This window comes from Mirounga leonina, unplaced genomic scaffold, assembly GCF_011800145.1.
Source record: "Mirounga leonina isolate KUSES-001 unplaced genomic scaffold, KU_Mleo_1.0 Mir_151, whole genome shotgun sequence".
Classification (NCBI taxonomy): Eukaryota; Metazoa; Chordata; class Mammalia; order Carnivora; family Phocidae; genus Mirounga; species Mirounga leonina.
In genome coordinates, this window is record NW_023270377.1 from 338,973 (window position 1) to 364,068 (window position 25,096).

The 25,096-nt window shown below is 51.5% G+C and overlaps 1 protein-coding gene across 3 annotated transcripts in view; it reads right to left on the bottom strand.

Moving 5' to 3' along the window:
• FARP2 (FERM, ARH/RhoGEF and pleckstrin domain protein 2) overlaps window positions 1-25,096 on the bottom strand; it is a 112,332-nt gene that overhangs the window by 22,637 nt on the left and 64,599 nt on the right. For 2 of the 3 annotated variants that reach the window (XM_035006685.1, XM_035006683.1), the window contains exons 9-17: window positions 23,027-23,122; window positions 21,128-21,291; window positions 20,752-20,820; window positions 20,203-20,260; window positions 17,189-17,441; window positions 5,977-6,155; window positions 1,240-1,329; window positions 728-861; window positions 210-291 (exon numbers count right to left, since the gene is read on the bottom strand). In XM_035006685.1, coding sequence (XP_034862576.1) covers window positions 210-291; window positions 728-861; window positions 1,240-1,329; window positions 5,977-6,155; window positions 17,189-17,441; window positions 20,203-20,260; window positions 20,752-20,820; window positions 21,128-21,291; window positions 23,027-23,122 — 1,125 coding nt within the window. The remainder of the gene's footprint in view (window positions 1-209; window positions 292-727; window positions 862-1,239; window positions 1,330-5,976; window positions 6,156-17,188; window positions 17,442-20,202; window positions 20,261-20,751; window positions 20,821-21,127; window positions 21,292-23,026; window positions 23,123-25,096) is intronic. The other variant, XM_035006684.1, reaches the window with a different exon arrangement.

Here is a 25,096-nt window from a genome sequence, read left to right on the forward strand (position 1 = left end):
GCTGTCCTGGGGAGAAAACTGCTCTGAGGGGAACACTGTCCTGAAGGGAATGCTGTCCTGAGGGGAACAGTGACCTGAGAAGAAAACTGTTTTGAGGGGAATGCTGTCCTGGGGGCGATGCTGTCCTGAGGAGAAAGCTGTCCTGGGGACAACACTGAGGTTGCACTGTCAGTTGCTAGGGGTGGAGTCATCATACCAACCCACGCTACCTTTAACTGATGCATGTTCCTGAGCAGGATGTCCCCGATTCGTTGATGACCGCCTGTGGCACGGGTGCTGGAAGACCCTTCCCTGGAGCAGAAATGGACAAATACAGTCAAAACGTTGTTAAAGCTTGTGCGCTGTATGTTGATGGGTGCTTGTGTGACTGGCTGTCCTAGTCATAAGCAGAATGGCAATGAGATGCTTGAGGTGGAAGGCCCACATTTGACAGAAATGATGGTAATATTTTGACCATTCTCTAAAAGATGGTAATCGGTCAAAAAAAAAGGCGGGGGGGTCATCTACTTTTAACTTCTTTCATTTCCTCTTCTGGAATAGGATGAATAAAAGTGGCTGTTACAGGTTTAGTCCTCCCACAAGTTTAAAAAATATACTTCAATGAAACAATGGTTCTTGTGAATTAGTTTCTGAAGCTGGGAAGTTCCTGGGAACAGGGATAGTGACAGGGCAGAGCTGCCCACGTGGGGGTCCAGCGTAGGGGACGCCCGTGCATGCAGGGTGTTACCAGAGTGTCAGCCTCTGCTCCACCTCACGCAGGAAGCCTCTGTGGAACTCATAGATGGGGTCTATGTTGGAGAAGAGCAGGGTCATCAGGTCTGCAGGCATGGCATCCTCCTTGACCACAGCACTGCGGAACCACTGCAGGAAGAGTCAGGGTGACCGAGGGACCTCGCCCCTGAAGGTCTGTAGCCATAGGACACCCAGCACTGACCCCAGAGTCCCCACTGAGACAGCTCACTCAGTGCTACAGCTATCCTCTCGGCTGACCACCCGAGTTCACCATAGAAGAAAACAATTTTGGGGGAAAAGCTTCAAATGGATACTTCTAGTTTTACAAAAAAATTGGATTAAATAGTCTTATCTTAGATATGCTTTAAGGCAAATATATTTAACAGACCATAAATATGTACGTCTCATGATGGCCAAGAGCTCCTTCTCAGGAGGGATCCTCTAGCTCTGGTTTAGATTTACGAAGTATTAAAGAAGACAAAGTAATAAAGGACTTAGGTTTCATACCACAGTGAGAACTTCTAAATCCTTCAGGTATGTTCGTTCTGTAGCGAGAATCTCCTTCGCTATGAAATAGGCCTCATCTGCTGTCGTACTCTGCAAGAAGCATAGACCGTATGAGCATGCGTCCGTCACGTCCGTCGCTGATGTCACAACACTCACTTTCTTCTGCTCTAGTTCACATCATCATGCACTTTTCATCCGTAATTCCTGAAGGGATTTCCTTCTGAGTAAAAATATAAACCCAGTTGGATCTCCCTCACATGTTTTTCTCGTTTTGTTATTCCTTTTTTTTTTTTTTTAAGATTGTATTCATTTTGAGAGAGAGAGAGAGAGAGAGCGCACAGGCACAAGAGGCGGGGAGGGGGTGAGGAAGAGGGAGAGGGAGAAACAGACTCCCCGCTGAGCAGGGAGCCGACATGGGGCTCAATCCCAGGACTCTGAGATCTTGACCTGAGCTGAAGGCAGACGCTTAACCATCTGAGCCACCCAGGCGTCCCTATGTTATTCTTTCTGAGGAAAAAATTCACTGTTCAAACATCAACATCTATTATTGAAGCTTATTACTGGTTTTGTGATGAAATTATTGTTCTGATATCACCGGCAGGGGTGTAGCTGGTTAACACACAGATACACGCGTATGTATACGTGCATATATGTGACTATAAACGATTAAGTCTAACGTCCAAAGGTCACTAAAACTGCCAAAAGCTGTACATTCTAACTGTGCCCTATGTTAGAGCACTGGGCTGGCTAACACACTTTGATTGTGTGGCCAGAGATGGCCCAGCCCTAGGAATTCTTAACTCTCCATCGGGGCCTCTGCCTGATGTTCAGATGCTGGCAGCCAAGTCAAGAAGAGAAAGGGCTGCACTGGGCCCCCCCGGAACCTGGGCTCTTGGCATTCCAGCAGTGGACAGGCCTCATGCTGCACCTGGGCAGGCCTGTGTCTTGGCCCCGCAGGGCCCTTCCACATCCTGAGCACCTCAGGGAGCTGCTTCTGTCAAGGTCCAGCTCAAAGGCCCTTCCTCTGTCCTTTTGCACCTGGCCTGTTCTATCCGTGCATGCTCCGCTGTAGCTCCTCCACCAGGTCGAGGACCTTAGGGCTGCCTGTCCCTGAGGCCACCATGCCAATATCCACAGAGCACGTGCCAGGCCCAAATTGGCACCTGGGACATGCCCAGGAATAGAGGTCCCTGCCCTGCGGCTGACAGTTATGGAAGTAAAAGCAGAAGGGGTTGGGGTGGAGGCCCAGAGGCGTGGGGTAGCCACAGCGTCTAGCAGAGACAGGGCGGCCCGGTAGTGGGAGACAGGCTGCAGGTCAAGGATGAGGGGAGGAGCAAGAGATAAGTGAGCTGGTTACTGGTGGGAAAGGCAGGGCGGTCCTCTGGGGTGGATCAGAGCACATCCATGTGCGCTGGGTCCCCAGGACGAGGCTGGCTGCAGCACTGAGAGCAGCACAAGCGGCTGGGGTTCAGCAGAAGGCCTCTGCACCGTCCAGGCTCCCGAGCCGGGGAGGGGACAGCAGGACCCCAAACACAGTGTCAAGGTCAAGTTCTGGTGTGGGCGGAGGTCCGAAGGCAAGGGTGGACTGTGTTTTGGGGCCCAAACCAAGGGAAAAAGCTGCTGTCCCCAAGGTAACAGGTTTGGGGAGGAAGGTCAGGGGTCAGGTTTGCATGAGTCTGGGATGGTCTTCCGATGCCAGCTAGAAGCTGACAGGGGAGGCTGGGCTGGAGGCTGGTATTTGGGGGCCCGCCTCTTCCCTGTGTCCCCTGCCCCCAGGTGAAGTTTACCAGAGGTTGCAGTGTTCTCGCAGTGAAGACAGAGGCGTGGTCCCGGAGACTACAGCTATGGCCATGTCCTGTCCATCCCACCAGGAATATTCCACGTGACCCACTCTTCCCAAATAATCAATAGCTGCTCTGTCCTAGCAGCCAGGCCTGCTCTGTGGTCTCATGAGGCTGGGGTCCCAATAGCATCTTGGAGTGTCCACCCCTGATCCCTGGAGCTCCAGTCCCTCTCCCCGCAGAGCGGCAACCTTCATGCTCTCCAACTCTTTCTATTTAGGCTTTTACTATTGAAACATGACTCTTTCAAATCCTAATTCAGTCAAATCTCTTTAAAATGTCACATCTCTACTGGAGCTTGATGTTCTCAGCAAGCTCTCTGGAGTCAGAGCCAGCCCCAAGAGGCCCACATTCATGGTCTGGAGGCTCTGGGCCCCCATGCAGCCAAGTGTCCCTGATTTGCGCATCAGGGCACACTGTTGGCCTGGGGCTCTGGGCGGGGCGTCCATGCGGCAAGCCGGCTTCCTAACTGCAGTCCCCTCTGCATGGGGTCCCAAGCAGCGCCTCAGCCCTTAGTGTATCCTGCAGAAACAGGGTCACCCTGAGGTTCTAGACCCACTCCTCTCCTGTGGCGGGGGGGGGGGTGAGGTGCCCAGAGGGAAACATTCGAACACAGCCATGGCAGCGTCACTGATGAGCTCACAATCACGTCCCAGGGGCCACCGGTCAGTGACAGGAGACACGAGGAGTGCGGTCGTCAGGAGCGCTCATGGACGCCTGTGTATCCATGGCTGGTCTCCTGGTTTCCAGTGCAGAGAAAACCTCTTAGGGGACCTCCCAGGAGAGCAGAAGCCCAACTGCTGTTCCCTGGGAGCCACATGGCCGGCCAGCCGGGCGGCAGGTCAGTGGTGCGGGGCCGGCACCAGCCAGGGAGCAGAGCGTACTTTCCCTGTGGAAGGCAGCCCGAGAGCCCCGGGCAGGCGGCACCTCCACCTTCAGACCTTCCGAATACCGTTGGCCCTCATTGATTTCTATCGGAAACCAGGGGGAGAAGCAGCATATGTTAAGTGGGACACACTGGTGAGGTGGGACACCAGGAAACAAACGGCACAGGAGCTCACGACTAGGGGTCGGCACACAGCCGAGTAACCAGACGCAGGCTCAGAAGGCCCACAGCGCTGAGCTCCCCGAGCTGCGGGGAGTCCTTGTGCGCCCGCGGCCCGGCCTGCAGCCAGCACGGAGCGCAGCCGGCTCACCGGCCTTGAAGCGGGTCTCGGAGCTGGCCTGTGGGCTGCGTGGGGCAGTGCTGGGGCGAAGCCCGCCTGCTCCCACCGCTGCCTTTGCTGTGCGGCCCCAGGCAGGCAGGCAGGCGGCACGAGGGGCTGGAAATCACGAGGCAGCGCTGTCGGCGAGAGGGAGGCAGGGGGGGCTCTGGGGGGGGGCGCGGCGAGCCCGGGATCCCCGTGCGCCGGGCCCAGCCACGGCTCAGTGAGGTGCCTGTGGCGCGGCCCCGGGCTCCTTCTCTGAGGCCTGGTCTGGATGTGAATGCCGCGGCCATCCACCATGACCCCGGTTGGTGGCCCTCTGGTGTTTCAAATCATTACCCTACAGAACCGCCGAAAGGACTATTTTTCGTAGTAAAGTACAAGTTAAAATTTAGCTTTCTATACAGCTTTCTAGCCATTTTGTTTTTGCACTAAAGCAACAGTGAGCTAAATAAAATAGATGGTCGTTAGGTTTCCAAAGTAAGTAAATAAAAACATCCTCAACCCAGTTGTCTGGCTGCCAAATACAGCGCCCGAGGGACCACCTCTGCCAGCCAGCTCAGTGAGGATGGAGGCCTGAGGGGTGGGGGCTGCAGGCCCTGCACGTGGAGCCGGGGTCCTGGGACCCCCGCCCTCGCTGGGCCACCTCACATGACGGCATGCCTTCCAGCTCAGGGTCTGCCCTCTCTGAAGTGGGGCCCAGGAAGGAGTATGTGCTCAGAGGGCTCACCAGTCCCCTCCCATGGTTGACCCCGCCTCTCAGGGAAGCTCACGTGTCCCACACACAGTAGCCCTTGGCTTGACTCACTCTCTTTGGCCACTTCAGGATGAAACCCGTGGCATGACAGGGCGTTCTCCTCGGTCACGAGGAGCCTGTGAGGCGGGGTCCCACCCACTGTGGACATCTTGTTCCTCAGGGACCCCCTCGCTTCCGTGCATGGGGACAGATGCCCCCTGGGTTGCCACAGTCCACAGCCCAGTTTTCAACCATTCTCTTTCCCAAACCTCCAAATGCCTGGCCCCTTGGCCCTTTCTGGTGTGCCCTCCCACCGAGCTGCTTTCCCCGGGCTGCCTTATCTGCGTCGCCACCACTCAGGCAGGAGGCACGGGCCAGGAGAACGGGGACGACCACGCGACAGATGCCACCGCCTCTGGCCAACACCTCTTCGAGCTCGGGCGCGCCTACCCGCCAGCCTCCCAGTGTGCGCCCTCACTCTTGTCCTGTGGGCATCGCCTCAACTTTTTACCACAGTCACACACACCTCACCCCCCCCCCCGCTGCAACACTCCCCAGTGTGGACCCCCCACCCAACCCGCACCCTCTCAGAACCCACTCACCCATGAGCCCAACGAGATGGGGTCCCTGGTCACCCTCCCTTAGCACCCAAGCCGTCTCCTCCCAAACACATGATTGTTCAAGAAGAGTGCCCAACAAGGGAGGGAGGGCAGGAGGCTGAGGGCTCCCTCAAGGCCTGGCCATTCCCCCCACATCTCCACTTGAACCCATAGGTGCCAGGAACTGCCACTAAATGAATAAGGAAGGGAGCTGAGAAGTCCCAGGTGAGGTGCGGCTCTCAGGACAGATTTCACTGGCGGAGACAGCACACCCCGCGCAGAGCCTGCCTGCCCGCTCAGGCGTCCCTGCAAACCAGGCCCGCCAGCAGCAAGCCGTCTGCTGGGGCAGTGCCCACCTTGTGCTTCAGCTCCTCCTCGCCGTCCATCCTGGCTCCGCCAGCGTCGCTAAGGGCAGGGCTCAGGAGGGGGCACAAGCCCTGCCCAGCTGGGCCCAGAGTCACCTGAGACGCAGGGCTCAGGCTCAGTGGGCTCTTCCGGGTGGAGGGAGAAGGCTGAGGACTCTCCATGGAAAGGCCTGGAATTGAACGGGGCAGGGGATGGAGCAAGAAATGAGAAAGGGCCGCCACGCTGGCCAGACCCCAATTCCTACTGCACTTTAGCCAACATTAGCCTAATGCTACGACCAGGCGTCTTCTGGGAGGTGGGTAAACAAAGCCTCCATCACATGCAATTCTTGATGTGACATAAAGTAAGACGAAAACAGGTTGGCGGCTGGCCAATCCAATGTCAGAGACCAACCACAGGCGGTTCGGACACCCAAGGCTCAGTGTGTCTGGGGTTTTCCTCTGCTGTACACAAGACGCAACCGTGATAAAAATAAGCAGCACAAAGCGTGCAAAGCAGAAGGCGTGATCAGAGAGGGGCACTTTCCCTGCACATTCAGTGAGAGGCAGATTGTGGAGGCTGGACCTGAGGGGTCAAAGCGGGGCTAACATATCTGAAAAACAGAAGTGTGATTTAAGGACACACTTGTCACTCATTAAAAAAAAAAAACAACGGGATCATGTAAACTTACCATACTGTTTCCTACTTTGAATTTTTAACGAACAAGGATTTCGTATTGGTTTTCTAGAATCACACCACAAAACCAATACTGTTTTTCTTCTTAAAACACAGTTTGCTTTTAACTAGGCAGAAGTCCAAATTTTGGCCTAGTCCTAAGGCGGCTGCTGCTGAGGCATACTCCGTCACATGCTTTGTACTAAAGGAATTATCAAGAGTTAAGTCTACGCTTTTCTGTGGGGAATCAGTAATCGTTCAATGCCAAGTTTTAAAGATATCTTTATAGCAGAGTTTTATCCAAGAAATTAACTGGCTTAGAAGCTATTTACAATAGAAGTTTACCTCAGGTTGACAAACGCAGAGCCGTTCTAACACTGCAACTACCACGGTTTCTGGCCGCGACGGAGTGAGCATGCAGCTGGCACAGAAGTAGCTGGACCGGGACCCCTGGCGCCTCCCCTCCACCCACCACCGGCTTCAGAGCACCATCGTCTTCCACCCTAGCCAGACTTCAAACACAGTCGCCTACAGTGACGGTTTGGAACACCCAAACTTGGCTTGTTCGGCCTAAAGCACGTGCGCGTGCAGGCAGGCAGGTGAGCTCGGAGGAGTTCCCCAGAGGACACCGCTGTGCCGAGCGCCGGCTCACCCGGCGGGCATGGGCGCTGGCGCCAGCGACCCCGCAGCGTGGCCAGGGCTGCAGGGAGGGTCCTTGTTTTCACATTGACAAATCTGGAGCTCTGGACGGCTGCAGTGTGCGGTCAGGGGCCCCGCCCAGGGGCTTCTGGGGGCGAGCTAGCAGTGCTAGGACGACAGAGCTTTCCTGCGGGATTTCTCACCACTGCACAGGGTGGAAGTATGAGCAGACGCTCACCGACAGGGCAAACCTGGACGTTAAGAGTATGACATTATTGGGCACCTGGGTGGCTCAGTTGGTTAAGCGACTGCCTTCAGCTCAGGTCATGATCCCGGGGTCCTGGGATCGAGTCCCGCATCGGGCTCTCTGCTCCTTGGGAGCCTGCTTCTCCCTCTGCCTCTCTCTCTCTGTCTCTCATGAATAAATAAATAAAATCTTAAAAAAAAAAAAAAAAGAGTATGACATTATTAACAACCAGTTTATTAGAATTTGCTTTTAGTATACATTTATGCTAAGCAACCTTAAAATCACACGGAATTCCTTTGTCTCCCCTGCCCCACATGGAGTGCAGGAGCCCAGGGCTCTGCTGGTCCCTGCAGCGTGGAGGACTCCCTACGTGGGGAAGGGGCGGGCACTTCAAACCCCTTTTTGTCCTGAATAGGCCCAGAATTGTGCAGAGATATTTTTACACATGGAGAATTCAGAAAAAAAGTCCAGAAGCTACTAGCAACAGATCTTATTTTTCAATTGTACCAAAGCAGGCAACCCGATGTTTACACTTACTGGTTATGAAAATAAGCTAAGTTCACTGTTCCAGTCTGTCCCCCAGTGCCCCCACACAGTGCCTCCCTTGAAGACGGGCAGTCCTACTGCAAGTTAATAGTGGACAGTTTCCCAAAAATTGGCTGCCAACTTGACTTTATGTTAAAAGCAGAAGGTGGAGCTCGAGGAGGTGGTCCCCACTGAAGCGTTGGGAACGGGCCGTGGGGCTGGCAAATAGGCTGTGGCTGGTGCGGGCTCATCGGGCCACTGAATTAGAGAATGCAGCTTCCGATAAATGGCCCCTTGGTGATGAACTTGTGAAAGGAGCTAACCCTTCAGGATAGACTCTCATTTGGAATAAACTATTGTGCTTCTAGGGAGGTTCAAAGGTTCATATCATCTTTGATATGATCACTGCAGACACTTCACAAAAATCATTAACTCATAATTTAATGAATAGATTAAAAAGTACCACAAACTGCCATTAAACATTTTTTATTAAATCTGTCAGCTACAGCAAAACATTATAAACCATACCTACTTCATATTATGTAAACACAGACCCTACCAACGTAAATCTGTGGGGAGATGTGATTTCAAGCAAGCGCATAAGCATGCAGCCCGTCCACGCTCGAGGCTGTTCAGAGCGTGCACCCACGGCTCCGTGCCCTATCCTGTGAGGGTCAGCCTTAATACCACGTGTGTGAAGTCTGCACGGAGAACCCAGGCGTGGGCCGCGGCTCTGCAGCTGTGCGCTCCTGGGGAGGCAGGAGTCAGAGGTGCTGAGGCCGGCATGTGGTTGTGGTGGTGAGAGTGCAAGGCCACTGATGTTAGAAGCTCCCTGCCGCAGAAAACCCTGTCAACACGGACAGTGCACACCAGAATCCAAGTCTTAGGGTTTTTAAAATGCTAAACATCGTTTTAGATACCACAGAATACATTTAGCCTTAACTGCCATGGAAAGAATCTTAAATATTTGTAAGAACAGACTCCTGTGTCCAAGGTCCTCTACCAAAAAACCGCAAGAATATTTTTCTGTATTACGAGAGTCCCTACCATCGAATCCACTTAGACACAAAGGTGGTGCTCTACGTCCCACTGCAGTATTGAGAATGACTGATTCGTTTACCTGTAGTTGAGGAATTTTTGGAAATTCTTCAATTTCCAACATCAAATTATTTGTAATTGATAGACACAAATGGTAGTTATGTTCTACTGAACTCCACATTCCTGCTGGAGGGGGTCCACACCTTCCAACCTGTGGTTCAAGACAGGCTCTGCGCCCAAAGGGGCAAGTTAGAAGGTTTGATCATCTTCAAGGACTCACATTTAAAACATTCCAAACTGTCAACAGGAAGCAATTCTGACAGGTGATTTTATTTTCAAAAGTTTCTAAGTATTTGTCTTATAAATTTTGAAATGTCATTTTAAAAAGCACAGTATTATCCTTCTATGTCCACCTTCACTTTATTCACCTAACTGGGTGGTGAAAGATCAATATCACAGAGCAACATTTAAGCTCATTTTCATTTCATTCCATTAAATTCTTTTTCAAAACTCTGTAATAAATAATCTTGAAAATTTTGCCCGAGGTGGAAGAAGAATCAGCTTTGGTTTGGAAAATTCAAGGTCAAGTCTGAAGGTTAACATGATAGTCTGAACACGATAGTCTGAAGTAAGATCTAGAAACTCCCTCTTTGGCTAGAACAATGGGTCGTTAATTCTATAAAAGGAAAAAGCTAAACTGTACCAAGAACCCAGGTAAATGTGAGCTTAACAACTTAGCAGAAAACTACATCTGGCTCCACTTTTGGACTAGGATGTCACGAGTCACTTTTACCCAAAATCTGGCTCAAAAATAAAAGCGGGAGGAAGAAGAATGGCTGGTACGCAGGCTAGTGTACTAGTTCCTCTGTTTCTGCAGGCCTCCTCTGCCTCATCTCTGCCACTTGCCAAATGGCAGAGCAGGGTCTGACGTGGGCCGTACCCTCTCCAGGGCGCTGGGGGGGGGGCTCACCCATGGCCACACCCACAAGGCTGTGAGCAGGTGCCTGGCACACAGGGGCCTGGGGGTGTGGGGGCGGCTGTGGTGACCCGAAGTTCAGAGGGTGACGTCAACACACACGGTGCCCCAGGAAGCATTTTCAGTCTTTCCTTGTTAAGGAAAATATGTGTTCTAGCCTACAACACAGTCACGCTTTGGGCCGTCTGTCCAGATCAGCACCTGCAGGTGCGGAGTCCCCCGCACACCCGCATGTGGGTTCTAAGAGAGGACGAATCTTGTCTACAGGTCTTCGGAACTAGTGGAGCAACGGGGGCAAGGTACCCCAAATAAACCACCCCAAGAAGCTGAAGAATCTGCAGGTGATGCTCGACAGGAAAGAAACGTAGTCTGGGTTAAAAGAATTAAAAAGTAAGAGTCATCCAGTCTTTACCCTCGTCATCAGTCAACCCAGAGATGGGATGGAAGAAAGAATGCTTCTGAGCAGTTTCTTGAAATCTGGGTTTGTTAATGAAATACCTCCTTGGGGAATCACTCATGTCACCACTGCACCGTGAGTGGGGGCACCGGGCAGGGAGCAGGGCCTGCGTGTCGTGGGAGGGAACGGGCGTGCCCGTGACGCACGGCCTCCCAAGTGGGGAAGAGGCTGCTGCGCAGGGTTCTGGGGGGTTTGTGCTGCAGCATCCTGCTCTGGAGTGCGTCAGGGCGCAGACACTGAGCCCCAGCAGGAGCTCACTGCCAGGTGCCTCCCGCCCTGGCTGCCCTACGTGCTGGGCACCGTGGATCCCCGGGGGAGACCAGTACCCGCTCCCAGGGGCCTGTGCTGCCCAGAGCGGCCAGAGAGGCCCGGTACCTGCCCCCTCAGGGCTGGCAGCAGCCACTGACCAGGAGGTGGGGGCAGTACCCCCCACGCTCCAAGGCCTGAGTGGGGCTGGAGAAGTGTGGAGGCAGCAAACGCTTGTGTTGGCCAAGTGGGAAACTCAAGTTCAGAACTGGGGTAAAGACCTGGTCAGAATGTGAGCAGCTGCTATGCTTTGGGTCAGAGATTTGATAGGGCAGATGCTAGCTGACAGGGGGAAGGAGGGCAACAATGTTCTCACCTTCAGAATTAAGACGCCAACAGCAAGTGTTTTATGTGCACTTCGACCTAAGGACCACATCTGTCCCCAACACTGCAAACAGCACCGCCTCGGGCCACCACCTCAGAGGCACAGTGGGGGGCCAGAGCAGCAGAGCACGGCCCCCCAAGTCTGCGCCTGCACGCTGGCCGCACCTGTCGGGCCTGAGCGGACAGCCCGAGAGAGCGCTAACACTGTGGAAACGCACGGCACCTTCCCCTGCTGGCCTTCCACAGGGACGTCACCGTCCACACCTGAAGTAAGACCGTCTGTAGAGCGTCACGGTGCCTATTTGTTGCTCAGAAGCCTATGAGGTGAAAGAGGCGTCAGTGAAGAGGTTGTAAAAACAATATGTAGCTGTTTCGGGGATTCATTTAATATGTGAGACAACCTTTAATATATGTCAATTGAAACTATAAACGAGAGGGAAAGGAAGCTAAAAACTCCATTAAAAGTTCATAGTAAACATTTCCTTATTTTATTGAATAAACAATTAAATTCTGAATTAGTACATATCTGAGAATTTATATGGCAATTTCAGTGGAAAACAAATTTTCTAAGTACCACAGATCAGGCGACATCACTGTTTTCTGTAGAGAATGAATAAATTAAGTGCGTAAGGAAGCGCTAGTTCCTTTTCTCCACAGTTCCTAGGGGCGGGGAGAGCCCCGGGACACCTCGGGCTCAGCCACGGCATGGAGAGGGGCCAACGCGGCCACCTGCACCCCAGCTGTGACAAGCTCCGTAACTTCAGGACAAAGGCCAAAGCAAAACCCCGGCAGAGTGACCCTATGGTCCTGAAAACCCATACTAAAATTCTCAACTGTAAGCACCCGAGAGAATGTTCACATTTTCGTCTGTGATGTAATTGTTCTAGAAATAGATTTCTTTGTGATGTTCCATGAACCAGGCGGGAGTAAGCGTACCTTGAAGACTACAGGCGCTGGCATCGAATGTCACACGGGGACACGGCTCGTGTGCTGTGTGGGTGCTACGTGATCCCAGGCACAGTGTGAGGGGTGTTCACGGCGACTCCTGCCGGGCTGCCCGTGGTGGAGAGCTTGTACCGAGAGCCAAACGTGGCATGATTCAAAAAGGACTTTGTGAACAACAAAGAGGGGAATGACTTAGCCAACGGATCTACGGTTTCCCCCTCAACTGTTTGATGTCTTACTTTTATTGTCCATCCATCTACCATTACTACTATCTTAAAAATGTGTTAATTGTCACAGGGACGAAAGGGAAAGCAAGGGGAATACAGTCACTGGGGCTGTGAGGAGGCCGTACGGGGGCAGGTGGCAGCCAGACTCACAGGGGGCACCGCTCACGACCAGACTCGTCCAGTCACTGTCGTGCAGCCGACACCACATTACTACCGTGGGTCGGTCACACGATCACACTGTGCTAAATGGAAAGAGGAGTCCCAACCTAATTCCATACTTAGAGAGTTCCTCCGCAGTACAGAAGAGGTACACGTCCGTACCTGTGACTTAAGAAGTTACGCAGCACACGCCATTACCTGTTTGAGTGTGGTCAACCTTACGAAGCCGAAACTTTACTGTTAATTAGACTTCAGATACTCATATATTGGCTTCCATAAAATACCTGGACTTTGGAAACTTCAGTACAAAAACAGACCCGATAACTAATACAAATAACTGGTCTGCCTAGAGCAGGCGTACCCTGCGAGGCGGACTCACCGGGGGCACTGGGCACTGTCTGTGGCAGGGCCGCTGTCAGCCTGTGGCCCCAAGGCTCCTGGCCGCGGCGGGGCTGGCAGGCACCCCTCCCGCCAGAGGTGAGGCCTGCGTCTGGCCAAGGAGAGCAGCACGTTCAAGGAGAAAACCGTCAGCGCTCTGAGACACTTTTCAACCACACGTTCTCAGCAAACTGGCTCCTGATCCTGCATATCTCACTCGGATATGAATATTCATCCTATAACCCGGGCGTAAGGAACCACACTCCCAAGAGGGCAGCACTGCATAACAAGAGGGCTAACAAGAGGGCTTCCGAAGAAAAGGCAATTGTGGTCAGTAGCCGTAAGCAAACAGAAGACCCACCCAACGCTGCTTCAGGAAGTGATGACCCTCCATCTGAACTTCTCCAGATATTTTAGTATTTATGGTAAACCGTCTCTTACTAAGACAAGACAGAATGTCGCTGCCTAAACTGCCTGCTGTTTGCAGCGGGGAGCGTCCTTCAGGCTGACCTTCCCTGGGCTCTGAAGAGTTCCCTCCCAGTGCGGGGGTTACAGTTCACCCAGACGCCAGAGGGGAGGGAGGCCGAGCGGTGGGCGCCTCCAAGGAGAGCCCCGATTGGTTTCTAAGGAACTGGCTTCCCTACAAAGGGAAACCTGCAAACTTAAACATATTAAGAACACTCTGGAAAAGAAAAGCTTGTACAAACATCTCCAGACGAATCTGAACGTTAACACCTGCCCCGGTGGTGCCCACAGACCGTCTGGGGCGCTGGGCTCGTGTCAGAGCCGTGCTGCCCCGCGCTGCTCCATGTGGCGCCCCGGCCACGTCCGGGCTGTGGGGCGATGGCAAGTGTGGGGGAGGGTGTGTGCTCTGAGGTCCCCGCAGCTCTGGGTCCCGCCTCCAGGGAAGCAGGGGAAGGGCAGACAGGCGGTGGCACGGGCCGGGAGGGGAGCCGGGACCAGGGGCCTGGCTTCTCCCACAAGTCACTAGCACAAAGTGGGGGTCTTCTCAACAAGGCGAGATGGGAAGAGTGCAGTGAGCAGACTGTGTTTGGAGCCCAATTTGAACAAACTGGGTATTAACAGGCACTTCAGGCCACGGGGCCAATTCAAGTACATCCTGGTATCAGAGGACAGCAAGGGCTACTGACCCTGTCTCTGTGGTACCAAGTGGGGAGGTGTCCTCGTGCTCCAGAGGTGCACGCAGTTCTGAGGGCAGCTACCAACGTCAGGGCCTACGTGGGAGCACTACAGCACCAAATGCAGAGGAGAAGGAAAAGGACGGAGGCCATGAGCAGGGTCCAGCTCCGGCAACGCTGACCGGGGGGCGGCAGGGGTGTGTTTCCTCCCCGTTCTGCTTTTGCGTATTTTGCAAACTTTCTAAATAAAAAGCTAAAAAATCAACTCCAGAAAATGAAGTTTCATTGAGGAAACAACACCCCTTTTCAGGAAGCCCTGGCAGAAGCTGGCGGAGAGAAGCATTTCCTCGAATCTCCAGGACAAGAGAGTGGCGAGGCGCCTGCCGCCGTCCGCAGCCCTGGCTGTGCCGGGGCTGAAGGCCTGGCTCGAACCCACGCCCGTGGGGCCTGCTGCCCAGACACTTACAACAAAACAGGACAGCGTAGGTTGGCTGAGGGCAACACCCCAGGCACATTCATTAGAAGACGGGGAGCCATCCTGACGACTAAGGTCCAGGAAAAGCATTTCACACGTAACAGATAGTAACTCCTCACCGCACAGATCCAAGGTCTGCTGTTTGAGTGACACCAAGGGGAAAACAAAGTGTCTGGAACACTCCACCTCGTGGTCCCCAACTGTCCCGCCTACTGCCCTTCCACCCAGGTTGTGACATCTCTTCACAGACACTAGCCAGCCGACACGACGCCTCCACACTGCGTGGAGGGCAAGCCCAGGGATAAGGGGTGGGCACGTGCCAAGCGCCAGTCCCGCAGACCACAGTCATGACCCTGCGGCGTAGGTTTAAGGCGGCTACAGACACAGAAAATCTGTACGTTCAACAAAAGGCCTCTGCTGGTGTTCAATCACACTGATGACAAAAGAAAGACTGTGCCCCTGCAACAGAGCGCGGGCTACTCGGTGTGTGCTCACGTGCCCCCAAGGCAGAGAACTCGAGGGCCTGCACAGGAACAGAGGGGAGGCCTGCAGTTACCAAGGAACACCGAAGAAACCTGGCCTTTAACATGGCATTGCTCTACTAGCTGAGACCACAAGGAGCAAGCTACAGATACCGAAAAAACAAAACCCAATCTGTGGACTGATTTGACAAAGTCAACAGTGTCCGTCCGCGTTTCCCCTCTGACGTGCACAGATGGACACAGCTGGTGCTGCGGGCAGCCGCCCTGACTTCACGGTGGCAGAGGTCCCAGCCCTGGCAGTGTGCCCGTGGGCTGGGCACGGCCACCTCAGCCTGTCTGCTCATGTGATCTTTCCCACGGCCTCAGAAATAGACACCGTCCATGATGGGGCTTGTTAAAAAGAGCTGGGGACTGTCTACCACACACCACCTCACCAGATGGAAACGACATGCCCATACCAAGAATGAACATCTAAGCCCTTGACCTGTGCAGAGCTCCTGGGGTGCCAATTTTTAGTGAAAAACCCGATCCCTGGGTCTGAAGGAGACAGCGCCGGTGAGAGTTTGCACGCCAACCCTCGGGCAGATTTGTGTGTCCGGTTCTGCTTTTTTCTGCAACCAAATATCTTATATTCCTATTAAGCTAGATAGAAGAAAACAGTTCAAACCTACACTGCATTTAAACCAAAGCTTCTCTAAGCCCCCTAACTAAACACAGCACTGCTTCTGGATGAAGCCTTAGGCACAGAGTGTGCCCTGGGCAGTGCCAGGGACCCTGCCACGTGCAGCTCGAGAGCCCAGCAGGCAGCGAGCTGCAGCCTCCACGGCCTCTCCCAGGATCTGGGCTCTGCAGGGCTTACTCGAGCTTTCGTGCGGTGGCTGGACAAATCAAACAAAACCTCCATCCTAACGAAGCACGAGCAGCTTCATCTTAAAAAGCAGCTGTCGGCATAAAACACATATTCCGTTAAAGGCCAATGTGAATCAGAACTGTGTCCATTCAACACGTATGGCACCAGTTTTTAGTTGAACCAAAGCACATGCCAGAAAAATAAAGCTGTAAAGACTAACCGATCAGTCCCTAGCCGGAAATACTTATCTATCTTAAGCCTTTTAACATCATTTTAAGGAAAAGTTTTATCCTTTGAGATTCAAAACAGAATAATCAATCAGAGGATTAGGAAAAAGAGGACTCTCCAGCCATGAACACAGAATCCCTTCCTCTGTCTAAAAGCGAACAATCTGAGCTCTCACTGCACTTGAGTGTGTGGCTGGGTCATCCTGCAAGGGAGCCCAGGACTGGTCAAGATGGGTTTTTATCTATCCGCTCTCCTGGAGTCAAATCGAAAATGACTCTCTCTCCACTTGTCTGTGCAAAAGGGCTGCTGAAGAAAAGGCTCATGTCTAGGGGGGCCCCAGCCTCAGCGCCCCAGGAATCTGTGTCTGTGCTGCTGGAGTCCTCAGCTGTGGTGGGTGGGTAGCTGAGCTGCTCTAACTGGTCGATGATGTCCGAGAGCTGGAAGGCTGAGCTGGCCTCGGAGCGGACCGAGCAGGCTGGGAAGTTGGCCATGGAGCTGGCCTCAGACTGATTGGCCGAGCTGGGGGTACGCACAGACAAGCCGCTGTGAAGTGGCAAGTTGCTGAGAGAGCTGTTCTCGGACTGGTTGTTCCTCAGCGAGCTGGTCTCCGAGGGGCTCAGCAGGCTCTGCATCAGGCTGGCTTGTGCCTTCACCTCAAACAGCTCGGAGGTGTCCGAGGGGTGCACATCGCCGCCAAAGCCACCCTCTCCCTCCAATGCAAAGCCGTGCTCTACGTGCACGAGCATGGCCTCAGTGGGGTACCTGTCTGGGCTGGATGGGGCGGAGCCGGGGTGAGCACAGGAAGGGGCCTGCGGGCCTGATGCACAGTAAGGGAAGGAAAAGGCCTCTGAGCCTCCAGCAAAGAAGGAGATGTCTGCCGGGTCATCGTCTATGAACTCTTCAGACACCTGCAGCCGGGTGTTTGTCAATGTGAAAACAGGCCCCCCTGCACTATCCTGCCGGCCGTGCGGATGCTCCCCCTCAGCGGGGGCTGGGCCCACGATGAAGCCACTGCCACCCCCACGGTCGCTTTCACCAGCGGCTCTGCGCTCCCTTCCAGCACCCCCTGCACCTGGGTCTACAGTGGTGCCGCGACTCTGCCCCACAGGACGGCTGGGGCTACAACTCCTGACAACATGACAAAACCCAACACCTTGACAAGGCTGCAGCGCAGGAGGCCCCGGGGACCGGGCCCGTCGGGTGTTGCCGTCGGTTGCTGCTCCGCTGCTCCTCTCTGCAGCTGGCCTCCTGGCGTCGGGAGTCTGGGGCTCGGTGAGGGAGTCACTGCTGTCTTTGAAATCGGGCGGGCCTCGAGGGGCCAGAGGGGAGGTAGGAACTGAATAGAAGGAGACATTTGTTGAAGATGGGGACGCAGAAGTCCTCATGCCCTCGGTGAATGAGATGCTCTAGGGATCACAAGTGAAGAAGAAAAAAGGAACACATGAAGTTACAAGTTACCATTAGAAAGCTGCAGAGCTAACTGGACCCCACCTAGTATGGCCACATTTCTACCTCAGCCTCTGCTAAGTAGGGCAATCGACCAGACTTTCCCCATTGGAACTGAAGATTTGTAAATACAGACAGGCTCCAAAAGGACCCAGGATTATCTGTTTAAAATCCCTTATAATTTCATTTTTTCTCCTATGTTATTAAATATCTACACTGAAGAAAATTTCCATCATGAAAACCTAGCCATGTGTACCCACGTCCCCTGGGTGTCCTGGGTCACCCCGGAGTTGCATGAGGACATGCTGGGGACTCCTCATTTCTGGGGGGCTGTGAGCCAATACCACTCAGCTAACAAGACCCTAAAGCAAAGCACCACAGGCGACGTACATCCAGATTCTGCTGCACTTGGCACTCGCTGCTCAGCGCGTCACTGCCCGGGAGCGGTGAAGTGCGTTGGTACGTTCACACGGGCAGTGAAGACCAGCGGCGCAGGGGCCGGAGGCGTTTCGGCAGGGCTGGCGCAGCCCCCGGCATGAGTGAGAAGAGGCTCACAGGCGAGGGGGGAGCCCGGCCCTCACTCGTAGCCCCACACACGGGGACATGGAGTGAGTCCTCACAAGACAGTCATGCCTCTCAGAAGCTCCAAATGACACGTACACTCACAACATCATCAAGAGGGTGTTTAGACCAAAATATCACCCAACGGTCCTGAGTAACTTGTGTGTGAGGAGCAGTGTGCAGCATGGGCGAATGCTGAGGTAGAAGCCACAGCGGCGACCGACCAGCAACAAAACAGCAGCTCTCAAGCAACAGGTTAATGTGCTCAGATGCTCATCACAGCACCTTTTCCTCATCATTCAACCATATTCAACATTCTCTTGTGGTTTTATAAAAGACAGTATCAGGGGCGCCTGGGTGGCTCAGTCGCTGGGCATCTCCTTCGGCTCAGGTCACGATCCCAGGGTCCTGGGATCGAGCCCCGCATCGGGCTCCCTGCTCCTCAGGAAGCCTGCTTCTCCCTCTCCCACACCCCCTGCTTGTGTTCCCTCTCTTGCTGTGTCTCTCTTTAAATCTTTAAAAAATCTTTAAAGAAAAAAAAAAAGTATCAGAACTGAAAGCTTAAATGCAGTTTTTAGATATTCATATTATATATTCATACTATAATATTCATACTGTTTTATTTATTATCTAAATAGGCTCCACACCCAATGTGGGACTTGAACTCATGACCTCCAGGTCAAGAGGTGCCCGGCTCTCCTGACTGAGCCAACCAGGTGCCCCCATGCATACTCTTTTAGACTATTCAAAAAGTTGAACTTTGTTAAAAAAAATAAAATAAATTCTTTTAAATTTTAATTGATTTAAAAAAAATTTTTTTAATTGATTTAGCAAAAAATTTCTAAATAGAAAACATACCTAGAAGAGCTAAAGAATGTTTTTATTTAAAAGACCTAATTTAAAAAGTTTGGGACACGTGAGCTTTGATAGATGAGGTGCAAGTGTAGCTTCTGGAAATACTGTAACGATATGAATGGCCAACTGTCAACAAAAACTAACACTGTAGAGAAATAAAAAATCATCAATATGAACCTACATAGCCGCCTGAGGGGGCAGTTATGATATCACATGGTGAGAGCGAGATTCTCTGTGAAAGTGTGCTTGCGTGTGGAAGCTGATGTGCAAACCTGAAAACAGGAAGCTTCTAGTGGGGCAGATGGAGGCAGAGGACCACCCATGCCTGCCACACCGGCTCTTTCCGCTGCCTCCACATTCTGGACGCTGGGGCCGAGCGTTTTTCTGTGAAGTATTTGCGTGCGCCCGCGTGTGCCCTTGCTTTCATGGTTGTAATCATGCCAAACACAGATATAAATTTGTTTCCTGCTTTTTACCCTTCACGTATTAGCAAAAAATCTCACTCTGTGAATCTAGCTTAATGAAGTAAACTAGTTCCCTAAGCTGGCATTTTACATTGTTTCTAACATAAAGGTAATATTCATTCAGTTGTTTTCCTGGAAACAAAAAGCAGTGTGAGCCCACTGCAGAAAACTAAAAGTACAAAGAGAAAATAAAATTGCCTGGAGCGGGCGCCTGGGTGGCTCAGATGGTTGAGCGTCTGCCTTCGGCTCAGGTCATGGTCTCAGGGTCCTGGGATCGAGTCCCGCATCGGGCTCCCTGCTCCTTGGGAGCCTGCTTCTCTCTCTCTCTGTCTCTCATGAATAAATAAATAAAAATCTAAAAAAAAAAATTGCCTGGAGCCCTGTCACTCAGAGAGGACACGTGACACTGAGGTTCATGCCTCTAGCTTGTCCTCTCTGGGCATCCGTTTGTCACTTCAGCTCAGAATGAGACCTTATTACACAGGCTGCTCTGCAACCTGCTCGTTTCACTTGCTAACCCATTCTCGAGTGTCCCTAGCCACACACTGTTTTCCTAAAACGACCCGTTAGTGGTTCTCGAGCACTCCTCATCAAATGGGCACACCCAGGACTGTGCTAGTGAGTTGCCCCGCACAGCTGGTGGTGGTCTGGATTTCAAGCGTTACAAAAACACGAAGCTTTCTCCTTTCTTAGGACCCCTCTTCTGCAAACAGCCCCAGGATTGCAATCTCCACAAAAACAGCAGGACCGACTCTAAGACTCCTGTTACAGCAATGCCACGGTATCCTCCGAAGGAGCGCAGGTGATTAATACCGTGTGAGTTTCAACCAGAAGGACTAACCTGCCTTGGCAAGTCTGCAGTCAGAGCACGAATAGACATCCGAGTCTTGCTGTGTCTTCTGCAAACAGAGAACAAGGTGTGAGCCACCACGCCCACCTCTCCTGGTACCTGTGCCGAGGGCAGCCGAGCCCTGGGGAAGAACGGGGCTCAGGTCTGCTAACCTGCCACAGACGTCTAGCTAGAAACAGGCAGGTGACAGAAAGCGAAAACTCAAAAAACAGATGTTGTAGAAGAGGTAAAATTATCTCCCGCACTGAAGAAAAATTCCACACGCAAAAAAAAACTAGACGAATTTTCAGATTCAAAAGTTACCATGCTACATGAAAATCTTCTATGTGAGATGAACTACACAGAGTAGAGCCCCAACAGCAGGACCTGAGGCTGTGCACATCACCTGCATCGAGATGTTCACCCATTATCTTTAAAAGATAATTTGACTCAAGGGTCAAAATACATGTTTATGTATGTATGTGTTTAAATAAAGGTTAAAATATGGGAATATTGATTTTAAAAGCACATACTTCACAGCATAAAGACCATGGTGCTTACCTTTCGTATGGAACTCTCTTCACCCCACTGTCTCTGACGTAATCCACCAGCTGTTTCTGAGTTCTTCCACTGTGAATAAAGGTTCAGATTTTAAAGAAAAGAGCCAACAGCAATTCACAGCATTAATCTTCCACAGAGGCAAAGTAACACTTGCCAATCCTCTAAGTTCACACATACGTTTTATAGCTATGCTTCGTAGGAAGCATGCCGGATATTCTATAGTTTCTATCAAAGCTATTTTTCCCATTGTTTTACTTGATACGCTTCTGCCAGCTTGCCTCGCTGCATGCTGCATGTAATTCTCTGACACACTTGACAGCGACATCTCAGCCCTACAAAGCTGCCAGAGCCCACCGGGTGCATGGTGCTGCCCCACCTGTATCTGAAGGACGAGCCCCTGCTGAAGAAGACGGCTTTAGCTTTGGCCTTAGGTTGATCAAAGAGTCTAAAGAAGCTGTGATACTCCACACAGATCTTCCAGAAGTTCTTGCATTCATCTCTACTGCCCAACAAGAACTCCAGCGTATCCTGGTAAGGTCCCTAGAAACAAAACACGAAGGTTCAAAAGTAACTAATTCAAGAACATTCAGGAAGCATTCAGATAACAGGCTATTTATTCCAATGTTAAAAATCAGGAAAATATTTTTTTCTGAAAATTATCTATAAAGACTTCTGGTGCCATTTACATTTAAGAGAAGAAAAGTGGTATACACATATTCACTAGAAATTATCAGAAGAATGCAGTCACCCACGATTACACAACTGCTAACGTTTCCAAGTGCACCCTTGGGACACATCCCACAAGGCAAACCAGGGCATCTTCTCTGTCAGCCAACTCTTTATATGCCGTTGCCCAATCATTTTCCTGTGGGGTTCTGGGGGTGTTCTGGATGTCCAGGACACATGATTTTAAAGGCTCACATATGTCATCTTCAAGCAACTACTGCATTCTCTCTCATAGTTATTCCTCAGGACAAATTCTTAGAAATGTTACAGTGAGCTTAAAATAATGCACATGAAAAAAATGGTATTTATTTATTTTAAGTAATCTCTGCACTAATCATCTGGCTGGAACTCATGACCCTAGAATCAAGAGTCACACGCTCCCACCGACAGAGCCAGCCAGGTGCCCCAACAATGCACACTTGTGAGCCTTGTGACATCCTACCGAATTACCTTCCAGAAAGACCATCCTACCTGGACTCCTATATTCAGTCTTTGAAATCTAAGTGCTGAGGGACGCAAGCTGCAACTCTGCCATTGGCAGGTGTCGTCAGGGCTCTGAGCCCCCGTGTGCCAGAGCAGTGATCCCCCTCGTTCCCACGCTTGTCAGAACCGCCCCGGAAACAGTTCTGGTACTCAGAGGAAAAAGCAGCCCTTTACCTGCATTTTGTGTATGTTTTTCGTATTCCTTAGACTTTCCTTTCATTCCTACAACAGATATTTGAACAAGAAACAAGCCACCTTTTGTGCTTCTGCAGAAAGTAAATGCGCATGCAGCACGTGCACCTGCTGTTTGACCAAAGCTCTGGCTGACTGAATGCCTTTCAGAAGCTTAGGGCCCACCACTCATGGTGTGTCTCCGTCGAGACAGCCCCGTCAGCCTCCTCCTGCAGCGGCGTGGCTGATCTACTCTCAGTTCCTAACCTCCTCTGTGCACTGGAAATGTACCAACTTGGACACCTTCGAATCGCGCTTTAAGTATTGGATTTTTCCTATCAGACTGGATAGACATGTACTTTTTCCCATCTTTACCCATTTCAGTAAATTCCCATGTAATTATTATTTTATTGACTGATAATCTCAAAAGGAAGGAGTATTTATTTTCTGAAAATCAAGGCTTCTCCAATTAGAGTTAGCAAAAGGTCAATTTCTGAATACGTCCTGGGAATGTCCCTTACTCTGGACAGAAGCTCTAACGCTAATCTGCTGTAGGGCTTCAGATCACAGTTAAATACCTCGTGTCTCAGCCTCCTAACCTAGAGAACAAAGACGCTGTAATCAACTGATTGTTCTCAGCAGCCCCTGTGAGCTTCTCTCTTTCACCTCAGACCTGCTGAATCTGAAATCCGGCCCAGCGATGAGTGGTGTAAGCAGCCCCTCAGGGATGCTGACCCATGCTCAGGAGCAAGACCTACAGGGCAGATTACCCAAATCCCATCCTTAAATTCTTGTGTGCATGATGTGTGCATTATTCATAAAATTAATTAACAAGTCAATATTCTAGGAGAATAAATTTTCTTGTAATTCAGAAAGTGCTTGAAATCATACTTACACGGACCTCTGCGTGCAGTTTGATGAGAAACCTTTTCCTCTTGAAGCTGAGTTTTCGGACCCTGGACCAGTTGAAAGTGTTAATTTTGGTGGTGCCCTGAAATTCAAGAGATGGACACTCAGACACATTTGTAATCCAGACACACACACGCAACTTTTCATGAAATAGAGAATGTTTAAATTACAACCTTGCCAGATAGCACAGCAATGCACTTGACATTTTATAATTGTATCTGGAATGACTCTGAATTAAACTGTCCACACTAAACATGGGAATGTACTTGTTTTAGGGCAGTAACTTGACTTCTTTGATAAGGTTTTCTTACAAATTACTTCTTATCAAGGCCAATACTGAACACTCCTTGAAGTGCACTCCTGTAAGAGGGTGGTCAGGAGGAGCGACAGTGGTGGCCAGGCGGGGGCGGGAGCAGAGCCGGGATTCCCGCTGCGGGGGTGGGGAATGCTGGGCCGGGCCGTGGGGCAGTGCCCGGGAGTGGCAGCTGGTAGCACGAGCTCTAGACTCTTGGAGTAGCTCTGGGCGCGCTGAGTGCATGCGGTTTGGGCTTCTAGATCCGATGCTCCACTGGAAAGACCAGGGCTCTTCGGTCTTCGGGGTGAAGTGGGCCAAGCACAAACTGACCCTGGAATATCTTGTCTAAGAAAGTAAATGAGTGCTCAGCGGGATGGTACGAGCCCAGCAGACACAAGCGCCTGCTTGGAGGGATGTCCAAGGGCCAACGTGGGACAATTCACAGACCAAAATAAACAGGGACAGCAGCAGATTATCAGTCGTCAGAGTATAACCCGAACTGTTAGAATTCAAACTGTGATGCGAGTGTAATACAAATCCACGAGTCCACAGTGGTATGAAGTAAGCAAATGCAGAGAAAACCCTTCCAGGAGCACAACAAATGGCATCAAAAAAGTCACCATGTGGCAGCCCTCAGAGAAATCCAACCAGGTGAGTGGGTGAGGTGCAGACATGTACGTGGCCTCTCTCCACAAACGGCTTATTAGTCACCAAGGACAAGAAGAACCTTTGCAGTACAGCAGCCTGTCAGCGCCGTCTGACCAAGTGCTCAGTGCTGACCCCGCCAGCGACAGCTGGCACCACGGGCCACCCCGAAGCCGTACCAGGAACACCGTCACTTCTGTGACTTACCCAAGAAGCTCAGCCTAGGGTCTGATCATCAGCAAGTGTTCAACAAGCCCGTATCATGGTCATTCCACAGAATGGCCTGTAATCACCAGAATCAGGGAAAGAAGGAAGAATGTTCCAAACTGGAAAGAGCAGATGACCGTGCACGGCGCCTGACCTTAGATCTCTTGCAACAAACAAGATTAGGGCAACTGGTAAAATCTGGATGGAGGTCTCAGGTGAAGAAGTTCTTTGTACTGTTTTTTTTTTTTTTTTTTTTTTTTAAGATTTTATTTATTTGACAGAGAGAGAGCATGAGCAGGGGGGAGTGGCAGAGGCAGAGGGAGAGGGAGAAGCAGGCTTCCCGCTGAGCAAGGAGCCCGATGTGGGGCTCGACCCCAGGACCCTGGGATCATGACCTGAGCCGAAGGCAGACGCTTAACCAACTGAGCCACCCAGACGCCCCTCTTTGTACTGTTCTTGTAACTTTTCTGTAAGCTTTGAACTGTTTCAGAATAAAAATTCAATTTTTTTTAAAGATTATTTATTTATTTATTTATTTGAGAGAGAGAATGAGATAGAGAGAGAGAGAGCATGAGAAGGGGGAGGGTCAGAGGGAGAAGCAGACTACCCACCGAGCATGGAGTCCGATGCGGGACTCGATCCCGGGACTCCAGGATCATGACCTGAGCCGAAGGCAGTGGCTTAACCGAGCCACCTAGGCGCCTTAAAAATTCAATGTTTTGAGACACCTTCCTGGTATTCTCCCCTCTACTCTTGACCATCGTGATCATTTTCTCTGCAAACCTGAGATGGGGGCAGGAAGGTAGGGAATGAAGTTTCCCTTCAGAAACTCCAAAAACCTTCAACCTTAAAAGGGGATGGGACTTGACGCATGCCACCACATGGACCTGTTCTGAAAACAAGGGAAGA